Source organism: Leptonychotes weddellii, chromosome 13 (assembly GCF_054177405.1).
Source record: "Leptonychotes weddellii isolate Sample4059 chromosome 13, ASM5417740v2, whole genome shotgun sequence".
In the NCBI taxonomy this organism is placed as follows: Eukaryota; Metazoa; Chordata; class Mammalia; order Carnivora; family Phocidae; genus Leptonychotes; species Leptonychotes weddellii.
Window position 1 is genome coordinate 10342174 of NC_138381.1, and position 12029 is coordinate 10354202.

General features: G+C 35.1%; 1 protein-coding gene across 1 annotated transcript in view; it reads right to left on the reverse strand.

Moving 5' to 3' along the window:
* CDH7 (cadherin 7) overlaps positions 1–12029 on the reverse strand; it is a 115749-nt gene that overhangs the window by 50372 nt on the left and 53348 nt on the right. Inside the window, exons 4-5 of the mRNA XM_081801057.1 lie at positions 11213–11380; positions 8592–8779 (exon numbers count right to left, since the gene is read on the reverse strand). Of these exons, the coding sequence (XP_081657183.1) occupies positions 8592–8779; positions 11213–11380 (356 nt within the window). The remainder of the gene's footprint in view (positions 1–8591; positions 8780–11212; positions 11381–12029) is intronic.

Below are 12029 nucleotides of genomic sequence, written 5' to 3' on the forward strand. Positions count from 1 at the left end.
AAATCATCTAAAAAAGCAAAATAAGTATAAGCAAATTTGGAACAAGCAAAAAAGGATTACTGGGTACCTCCATGTCCAGTTTATATTTCTATGAGAGTCATTATTTTAACTTTTCAAAAAATTATACTTTAATGCAACTCTTTATCAGGGACTTGATAACAAATACTCATATTTTGCAAACAGACTATTATCACTACACAGAAAGTATCTGGTGTTCTACAGGTAAATTAGGACCTTAACGAAGATATGAATAAATGCAGAAATGTTTAAGTCTGAAACATTATGTCAACATATTAAGAATAAAGTCAGGATACAAATATCAGGAATAATTATTTCCATTATCTAGCCACACAAGTGTCCTCTGGCTTCCATGAGTACTTAAATTAACATCTCTTAACCTAGATACTAGAAAAAAGCAATGAAGCAGATATAACACATCTCCATTTTCTAACTTAAAAAAATCGAAGACCATCAACTAAATGCATATATGTTTCAGATTTTTAGTTGAACTTATCTAAAAGAGGTAGAACCATAAACTGCTAAATGTATTCCCTATTAAAAATGCACATTTATATAGTCCTTCCCATGTGCATTCTACAAGTTTTACAATATTAATTTATTAACTGCTCACACTCATTGGTTCTCACAAGACAATACTGTAAGATAAGATAGCTCTTAACCGATCTTTCTGACAAATCTGGAAACTGAGCCAAGCACAGACTGAGTTCCTTGCTCATAACCACACAGGGTGGCCCCAGTGTCTTTGTTCCCACAGAGTAAGAACAAAAGATCAGAATGAATTGGAAGTATGAATCTGACAATCTAAAACAAAAAGAGTAGTAGTGAATCTCAAGATGATGACAAAGGAAGAAGGTGGGATAAACCATATAAAACTGATGTAGGAAATAAGCAGTCCATACTGCAGTGGTGAGAGAGAAATTGAGGGCTGTTATCACCAAAATGTCCACTGCCATCACATATTATTTCAACTTGAGCACAGAATGACTAAATCGGGAATTACCCAGATTCTTATCCATACCTAGTTAATTAATGTCTGGCTTTCTCTTTTATGTTCTGTTGTCAGGATTAGCTATTCCACTCACAGAAATGTTCGACTATGACTTCTGTGTTAATTTCCTACTCTTGCAGTAGCAAAACACCACAAATGTAGTGGCTTAAAAAAACATCAATTTATTGTTTTACCATTTTGGAGTTCAGAGGTCTAAATCATGGTGTTGACAGGACCGTGTTCTTTCTTAAGGCTTCAGGGAAGAATCATTCCAGCTTCTAGGAGCCACATGTATTTTTGGCTCACAGCCCCTTCTTCCATCTTCCTCTGGTTCTGTTACTGCATCTCTTCTCTTCTGACTGAATCTTCCTGCATCCCTCATATAAGGACCTTGTGATTACACTGAGCCCAGTGAGATAATCCATGATAATCTCCCCATCTCAAGCTCCTTAACTTAATCACATCTGCAAAATTCCTTTTGTCATGTAAGGTAAACTACTCAACAGATTCCAGAGATTAGGACATGGATATCTTTAGGATGGGGGAAGGAGGGCACACTCTTCTGTGTACCACAACCTCCTACTGTGAATTCAGTAGGCTTTCTTCTTATTATTATTTCATAAGCAGAAAATAGAAAACAAGCCTTGCAAATGATTATATTCCTGCCCAGCATCTAAAACGTGGTTCACACAACAGCTCAGGCAGAGGTCCCTATTTCCCAGCATGCACCATGACTAGACCCAGTGACTTCGTGTGGAAGGGTCTCACACATTTTCTGGCAGGCTGAATCCAGATTATGACCCAAAGGGAGTTTAGCTTATATTTTTCTTGGGAGCCTTTATCAAACAGCAGCAAACATTAATCTATTTTGATCCGCACAATTATTTTGTGAGTAATGCTGAAACAGGGGAGAAGACTATAGCCTAAGTCAGCTGACCTGAGATTCTGTTCTTACTTTTGCCATTTCATATTCGTGTAAACTGAAGACTTTTTAGCTTCTTCGGAGCACAGTTGGGACTCAAAATCTTTTTTTCTACTTTCCCAGCATCCACAGTATTGTACAGCTCCTCTCTTTCCATGTGTTTTTTTCACTCACTTCTCAAATCTGGCCTGGCCTCTCTCGCTTTGATGAATGTAATGTGGCAGCAGAGATTGATATTGGCTTCAAGAGATCCTGTAGCTTCTGTTCTTGCCATTCTTGGAACAAACCCAAGCTAGCAACTGGGTGCTCTGAGACACATTTCTAGCCCCCCTTGGCTCAGCAGATGGGCAGCCACCTCCCTAGAGGCACAGCCACCAAGATGACCATGTGTGAGCCTACCTAAGGCCAGCAGAAAAATCAGCCGGCTGAACCCCCACCAAACTGCTCACCCACAAAGTCATGATGTAAAGAAATAATGTTGTTTAAAGTGGTTGCTTGCGGGGGTGATTTGTTAAGTAGCAATGAATAGTTGACACAGCTGTGGAGAGAAATAGAATAAAAGTCGGTGGCTTCGGGTTTTGATATGTGAGGACAGCATATCCAGTGAAAATGAACCAAAATAGCCTTGAAATGCCCAGATGAAATAGTGAGAGAGAGGTCATATCTAGACATGTGAATTTCTTTGAATTCCAGGCCCTTGACTCTTCTAATCATTTCCTTATTGGTTTATATCCTGTCTTCATTATCTAAAATAGATTCCAGGAACCATCAGTTCCCCCCTCTACTGATAATATATGCAATTCCTTTTATTTATCCGAATATATTTAAATTTTAAGTTTGCTTTGTTGATCAGTTATTTATAAACTCTCTTAAAATACCTCAGTCCTAAAAGGATAAAACAATTTCCCTTCTCTGAATCTTTCTCTGCCCTGCTAACTTAAATTTTTAGTTTCACCAAGTAATGTCTAAAGCATTCTTCCCCTCACTTTTTTATGTTTTTTAAGTAATCTCTGTGCCCAGTGTGGGGCTTGAACTCATGACCATGAGATCAAGAATTGCATGCCCACTGACTGAGCCAGTCAGGCACCCCTTTCCCTTACTTTATATACATGCTTTAGTGATATTCTCGAGTGTCCCTTTAATTTTAATTATCATGCATATGATTATGCTTCCCAGGACCAAGTTTGTACTCGAGACCTCTGCCTGGAGCTGCTAATCCTTATTCATGACCTCCTAGATGTTACTACCCAGATATCACAGGCACCTCACATGTATTCCAAACCATATTAATCATCAGCACACTCCCATTCTAAAGGAATGACACAATTATTCAACCAGTTACTCATACTAGAAAGATTCAGTTTTGTCCTTAAATTCTCTCTCCAACTTTCTTATACAATCACTAAATCTTATCTCTTTCTTAAATATGTCTTTCTTGGAAGCCTACCCATTGAAACTAATTTAGGAAACAACACACAATGGAAAAAAAGACAGAAAGAAAAAACTGTACATTATCTGTGACTTGTACTAAGCAAAAAAAAAAAAAAAAAAAAAAGTGATGGACTCCCTGGAAAATGTCTTTGACATACACATATTCCGAGAACACTGCTCTGATAACTGTCAACATCAAAGCAAACAGAAAATACTCATAAGCGAACACGGCCTTTGCCTCTTTGATCAAGACTGTCCTGTGTTGACATTTACATTACTATCAACTTCCTTCAAAGAGTGTCAATTTCTTATTTCCTTTTTAAGCCCCTAAATGTATCTCTAATCTTGGATTCAAACACTGCTAAATTTATACCTTAATAAGCAGATAGCCTATATATATGCATACATGAGCATAATGATTAAAATGATATAAGGATATACTTAAATATACACAGGAACAATGGGTTGAATAAATTGGAAAATACAGTCTGAAATTCAGAAGTTAAATAAATTTGAGTTACTGTATTAATCTTATCACAGTCAGCCTTTAAAATTAAAATAATCCAAAATGTATGCCTTTTCCCAGTCCAATGAGAGAAATATCTTTGTTCTATTTTGAGAAATGTGCCTCTACAGCACCAGGATTAATTGAATTAAATCTTTTGAAAGAAAAATGTAATAATAAGAAAAATAAATTGGAAATGTTTTCGGTTTGACACACCTCCCCCACACATCAGCAGCATTTTGTGAAATGCTGAAATACATACTTGACTCTGGGAATTAGCTCCTCATTATTGCAAGTAGTAGACAAAGGACACATTTCAATAACAAAATAGTAAACCCCAGAGCTTAGAAATCCTCATGGCAGAGTTGAAGGCTGAAGGGAAACTGTATATTCTAACTCCTTCTCCCTCACAGTGAAAGGATGTGGGCCACCTTAGAAATACTTCTACAGTGATGCTCTATTATTTGATGGCTTTGGCTTCATTCAGAATTTTTAAAGGTATGAATATAAGGAGATTATGAAGATAGCATAGAATCGGCCAGGAAAAGCTAAAATACGCTGTTTGACAGTGACAATGTGAGCCTCCAAACACCATCCATATGCCAGAGATGCATGTGTACTTATCCTTCACAGGAAATGCATCTTGAAAATGCTCATTTTTTACTGTACTGTAACTCTAGAGTAATGTATTTTATAAAAGCAGAATCCCATATTTAATCCCTACTGAGGTCTTATATTGAAAACTGAAGTACATTAGAGGAAAGATTCTCATATCTCAAAGGAAAAATAGGAAACTAAAGTTCCCGCATTGTAAATTATGATGCAAAAATGTAAGCAGAAAAAATTCTAGGTGGAAAGAAAGACAGTTTCACTCACATGGGATAATACTCAGGTTTACACTTTGTGAATTTGGGAGCCCTGTGTAATTGGTTGTAGAAGTTATTAAATCATTCATAAATGGCCAAAGCAGGAGCTTTAACTGTGAAACACTGTATTGTCGTCTTAATTTGAAACAGTATTTAAACTATATAATCATGTTTATAATTCTGTGATAATACCTATAAAAACCTTTAGCCTTGGGGATTCTGCCTATTTGGTCATATTTATAAACATTTTCTATATAAGACATTGGAACAAAAATAACATAAGTGAAGGTTATCTTTCACAATTCTGTACTTTTCTTTTTCTAACATATTTAAAAAAGACTGGTTTCTTGTTCTCTCTCTGCTCTGAAGTTCACTCTATGTAAAGTATAACATATGTAAATGTTTCAAAATATAATAACAGTTTGCTCAAACTGGAATAAATCTCATTATAACCATGACAGTGCATTGTTTATGACAAAGAAATGAACTGAAGTTTTATTATACTATAGAGTAGAGAGAAAATAAGTTCACATGATTATCAAGCATGGTCCACAGGTACAAAATACCCTACTTCCAAAAGAAATGGCGATATAAATAAACAGTGAAACTCTGTTATCCACATGTGAAATAATATTTAGAGACATTCACAATCATCAGAATACATTATGTCAACATCCTAGAAGTGCCTGGTTGTAAATGTTTTCCTATAGTTAGGAGAGACTAGAAAACCCATCAAAAAATGGGTCATTTTTTGGGACTGCCCACAGCATTCTACTGTATATCTAAATGAAAATTTTCAAATATTCTAAGAACAATGGAAGAACGCTTCATTTGTTTTCCTTCAGAATTTCTTGGTTCTAGTAAGAATGTCCTTGTGACTCAGATCAAAATTCCATTCTGGATTTCATAGAAGATTCCACTATTCTATACAGAAAGAATACCGTATTTATGGGACCCATACATGTTTTTGCTGACTCCACTCACTGTAAGGAGCCTCTGGAAGCATTTTACCTGGAATGAAATACAGAACCTCATTTCACTGAAATTGTGACAAATAAAACTGAAAATCAAAATGCTGTCCTTGAGGACCATATGCAATTGTTAGTTCTGACAGAGGGAATCAGAAAATCTTAAGGACAGACCTTCTTCATTCTGAAAAACAACAACAACAACAATAAAACACTCTAAAGAGTCTATTTTTTTTTAAATGTTAAGCAAAAACACTCTTCTGAAGTAGAACTCAGGATCCTGTTGGCTTCATGATGGAAAAACACTTGGATGTGGGGTTAAAGACTGCCCTTATGAGGCTAGTGGACTACACTGCTTTAAGATGGAGGGTTTTCATGAGAGACTATGGACTCTGAGAAACAAACTGAGGGTTCTAGAGGGGAGGGGGGTTAGCCCAGTGATGGGTATTAAAGAGGGCACGTGCTGAATGGAGCACTGGGTGTTATGCACAAACAATGAATCATGGAACACTACATCAAAAACTAATGATGTAATGTATGGTGATTAACATAATAAAAAAAAAGAAAAAAAAAGATGGAGGGTTTTAGGGGTAGTGGGCCAAGTATGGATATTCTATTTTTCATGAGTAGAAGCCACTTGCCTTGGATTGAAGATGAAAGTTTGTAACAACAGTTCTTATGAACTACAGCGAATCTACTCATTTTTAACTTACTTTTGTAGCTATCATTATTGAAAACTCTTGTTAATTCTAACAATCCTTCAGTAAATTCTTTTGGAATTTCTAAGCATATAACCTCATTAATGATTATTTTACTGCTTCATTTCAATTTGTTGTATCCCTCTCTCTTATTCCCTTAGTATAAGGTAGATTGCTTTCAATCTAGTTGGACTAATAAAGTATTTTTGAATTTTGAACAGCAATTTAAAGAAAGGATGGATTTGAGAAGCTAGAAATAGGTTGTAAACTTAGGAGCTATTAAAATAGTTTTGGAGTGAGCAATGATAACCAACCTTAGGATAATGCTAAAGAGAACAGAAAAAAACATACAGCCAAGAGCTATTATGGATCAAGGAGGAACAAGAAGCTAGAAATGACTTCAAAGCTTTAAACTTAAAAAAAAAAAAGTGTGTGATTTGACTGTGACCAGAATTAACAATTCCCTAAAACTTTAAAAAATAATATTAAGAAATTGAAGAGGGCGCCTGGGTGGCTCAGTTGGTTAAGCGACTGCCTTCGGCTCAGGTCATGATCCTGGAGTCCCGGGATCGAGTCCCACATCGGGCTCCCTGCTCAGCAGGGAGTCTGCTTCTCCCTCTGACCCTCCCCCCTCTCATGCTCTATCTCATTCTCTCTCTCAAATAAATAAATAAAATCTTTAAAAAAAAAAAAAGAAATTGAAGATAAATGTTATTACTGAACTAAATATATCAAATATATATATTTGTGTATGTTTCTTCAATGCTTTATGCTCTCTATGTGAAATGTATGTGTTCAATAAAAATAATTTCAATATATATTTAAATTCTAGAATATGAACAGATTGATTTCAGATGAATCTTTGAAATCTTTGAGCAGCATTGTACCTTATTGCATTCCTTTTATTTTAGACAACAAAACAAAACATTTTGCCAACAGTTGGCCTATCCTAGTTATTAAAACTTTTTTACACAGATTGTCACCAGCTAAGCTAAAATAGCAGCTGTCCACTGGAAATAATTGCAGAAATGTTTTGCCCATTGGCCTGAAATCAAACATATGTTTTCCTGTTAACAACTAAAATATAACTTTCTTTATTGACATGTGTTAATTATTGAGGAGTGTTAATTACAGAGTTATACACCTGGATTGTCAGACTGGCATAAGATACCATTATTTAGAGGGTGGGGATTATCACATATTTTAATTTTTAGCATTTCAAATAGTTGAGAAAGTAAGACTATATTCTACAATAATTTTTTTTAACTTAACATTTGTCTAAGACCATATCTATACAAAGCAGAAGGAATAAATAGCTCATTTCCCCCCATATCTAATCAGTGTTAGGAGCTAATTTAAATATACCATGACAGAGTCTTTAGTTCGGATTATAGGGATTTTCTACCTCCTTTGCACTTATATTTAGGGGATTATGATAAGCTTCACAACTTTCCATGCTCTGTATGAATTCTTCAAACACTTCAATTAGTATAAACTGTAAAAAGGAATAATTGATAATGTAGCAAGTCTTCAACATTTTGGTTTCTATTTCTAACTTCGCACTGCTTTCACATATATGGACTGTCTGTCTATTTTGCTGATAAAGACTTTTAGTTGATTTTAGGGGTTTCATGCCTGGAATAGTCAACAAAGAAACATACTCCTCTCTCCACATAGGTCATTTATTTATTTATTTTTTTAAAAATTTTATTTATTTATTTGACAGAGAGAGTCACAGCGAGAGAGGGAACACAAGCAGGGGGAGTGGCAGAGGGAGAAGCAGGCTCCCCGCCGAGCAGGGAGCCCGACGCGGGGCTCGATCCCAGGACCCAAGGATCATGACCTGAGCCGAAGGCAGATGCTTAACGACTGAGCCACCCAGGCGCCCCTCCACATAGGTCATTTAAAACAGTACATTTGCCAATGTGCCTACTGTCAGTCATAACACAGCAGATAAGGGCTGTGGGATTGCTCAGAAGAGACCCGTTGGGGCATGTTTACAAATGTCCTTGAGGATTCTTTATGATTCTGACACCTAAAATGCAGAGCTTTTCTTCCTAAAGTTAAAATATTAACAATTCCACATGGTCATTTACTTTGTCTTAATACGTTCTTCCATCAAAGCAAACATGGATTGTCAGCATGGGCAGTGGTGTTACCTTCACAGAAAATAAAAATAAAGGAAATGTTACCTTCTGTATAGTGATGATTCCTTCCTGTGTGTCTTTGTCAACAGAAATCTTGAAAATTCCCAATCCGTCACCATCCACAATTCTGTATTCCATTTCAGCATTAGCTCCTATATCTGCATCAGCTGCTTTGATCCTGGCCACCACGGAGGCCACTGGCAATGACTCTGGGACGTTATACTGGTAAGACCCTGTGAAATTCACATCAAGAAGTGAACAAACTACATGGAAGCTAACCAATAAATACTTAACTATCTGGCTGCTTTGCATCATCTTTGCTTAGTTTGTTTTTATATTTTACTAAAAAAGATGTTAAGGCAATATGAGATGAAGGACAAGTTTCATATAGACTCAAGAAATTTCTTGGTGATAATCTAAAATAATTAATACGTGACAGCAGAAACAGCCTGAGGAAGGCATGATAAGAGTGTCCATTCCTGTATTTCTAGTGGTGAGAAATAAGCAATTTTTAATAATAAAATTTAAAATAATTATACATAAGATCAATATGTAACCATTGAATCTAAATAATTAAAATATAATAATATAAATATTAAAAAATAAAAACAGTATAGCTTAGGTTTCAAGTGGGCAAATACAAGCCTAAATAATTCTGATTACTTATTGTTAGGATGTACATAACAGTGTCTTTTACTAAGAAAGTTTCAGACAACTGGACAAGGACATTGATGAAAGACCACATTAGCCTTGTTTCAGCTCATAAATTTATCAGGAATGAGAGTTATCTCTGTGGGTTGTATGATTTGGGACACAAAGGCACAAGAGCAGACGTGATATTATTTGAACAGAAGGAAAGAAAAGTAAAATAGAAAGAGAAGCTTTTTAACTTTCTTTTGTAAAAATTCCTCTTCACCATCCTGCAAGTCAAGAAAAAAACCAAAAAAAACAAACAAACAAAACACAGTTTGGAAAGCAGATGACCATGAATCATCCCTTTGAAACTAGAAAACTCCTCAGAACCATTTTTCTCTAATCATCTGTTTTTTCCTGTTTCCTCTACCTATTCCATTCCCTTCAGGTTGTTAAATGTGGTGTACTTTCACTTTCTTATGAAGAGAAAAAGATTCTCTTCGAAGGAACTGAAGGGACCCCATTTTTCAGCTCAGAATTACTATTGTTAGCAATTTTCTACATTTTGTGAACAGTCACTGATTAAAAAAAAAATAATGACAAGATATGCTGATGACTTTTGAGTGACCCCTTTTACAGATCCAGAAGCATCCTTAGTAAAATCCAGAAATTTTAAGGATAGAATATTAACTACATATGGTAGAGAGAATCCCAGCAAAAATGAAAACCCTAATGACATACCCTTGGCTTCCCTCACTTTAATAAGTAGGAGAGTATCTAATATACGCTAGAAAACCTGTACTGTATCTTATCAAATCATGACAACTGAAATAATGAAAATTCTAAGTATCAATTCTTACCATTCTAGGCTAAAAAAAAATAGTTAATTTTATTATGAGCCCAATATAATTACATTATTGTTTTGCTTATTCGACAACCTTCCTCTCCTCTCCCATTACAAGCTATCAAGGGCACGGTAAGGATGAGTTCATTTTTTATGAATGCTAAACTTAGAGTAAACTTTATTTTGTTAGGAAGTATTAAAATGTCTGTTGTATAACAATATCATATAATAATATTACATATTAAAATATGTAAAATAAAAATGAAACATCCAAAGACAGAGTATTTGCAGGAAAACACAGTGACTTTCATGTTTGCAGAGAAAGCTTCTTTGACATTGTTCGCTTCTAAGATCTGTTTTTGTAAGGGAGCTTCATTACTCATGTCTATCAAACAAACATTTTAGAGACATCACAGTCTATACAATTTCCTTATTTTCCTGAGAGTTGTAAAGAAATACCACATACACTTACAAAAGAAAAAAGAAAAACTAAAAGACAGTGAGATGAAATGTTTTTCTATAATCAAGACATTTTTACCTAGAATTCACCCCCCCCCTTTTCTTGGCTAAGTCAAAAGCCACTTTGGTCATAGAAACTAAATTGAGGGCATGTGGTTTTCTGGTTCTTTGAATTGACTTCTTTAGAAACACCGAGTATTTGCACAAGAAAGAGATGATAGAACTGCTAAAGCAATGTTTAATGTGCATGAAGTGGTAAAAAAAAAAAAAAAAAAGTGTGGAGTAAAAAATGAAAAAGTTTAGTGCTCTTCTATTTTTATCTTTAAAAATGAATCAATACTTTCGGTGTATAGAATGCATGAAATGTATCTGAAGGTTACAATTGGCAACAACCTTGTAATGTACAGAATGTGTACAAAGAATATCTTAGAATGAAAAGATGAATATATAAATAAACTTAATAACTGGTATTAAAAATGTGAACCAAAGAAAACTGTATTATATTGAAGACAGAAGTAATAAAGATAGGATTGCCTCTTTTCATTTTCAATACCCTTATTATTCCACATTTCTGAATTAAGACCATGCCCCTGATAAAACAAAATTGTGGGAGAATGTAGTAAGATAATCACTTGCTAGAGAAGTATTTGGAAAAATTCCTTTTAAAAGACATTTTTATAGACTGGCAAGGAAAGTTAGGGCACTTGCAGCATTTAACAAAATAGCTTACTTCGAGGAAAGCGAGGTGGGTTATCGTTGACATCAGTTAGGGTCACGGTGACTGATGTAGTTCCCGAGAGTCCTCCATTTTGACCAACCATATCCTTTGCCTGAATAACAAGCAAATACTGGTCTTTAGCCTCTCTATCCATGTTTGGAAGGGCGGTCTTGATGACTCCTGTAAAATTTCAAATCCCAGTAAAACGCATCATGAATCATTGCATTTATACTAGTGAAGAACACTGATATAGGTAGAAAGTCATTCCTGAGTTGTTGCCTTTTGTTGTTTTATTTTAAATAATCTTACTGCCTATTAAAGACCAAAGGGACATAATAGTTATATACAATATTACAAAACACAGAGAGTGCTGTAACATGGAAAAGCAGAGCTTCTCGATATTGGACAGAGAGGATTGTCTTTCAGTTTTATGAAAATATAGTTTGGAAATACCAACTTATAAATAAATAACATGAATGTGAACGCCTCATCTAAAGTAATGGGCAGTAACCTCTGCAGGTACATGACAATGAAACTCTCCTTTTCTTCTCTTTCACCCTCTCTAACCACGTAATTCCCAGGTGATGTGAAATCAGTATAACCTTTCAGTTATGGTTCCTATTACCTCTCTTTGAGCAAAATGGCTGAAATAGTCTAAAAATTAAAAAATGAGAGTGATTTATGTTGAGTAAGAAAAACACCATTTCAAACTATGGCTATGGTTGTGGATTGTGGTTATGATGCAGGATGATCTTATGCTTTATCGAATGATCTGAGATAAAGTACTAAAGATGAGAATGACTATGTCAATATAAATCAGCAACACTGA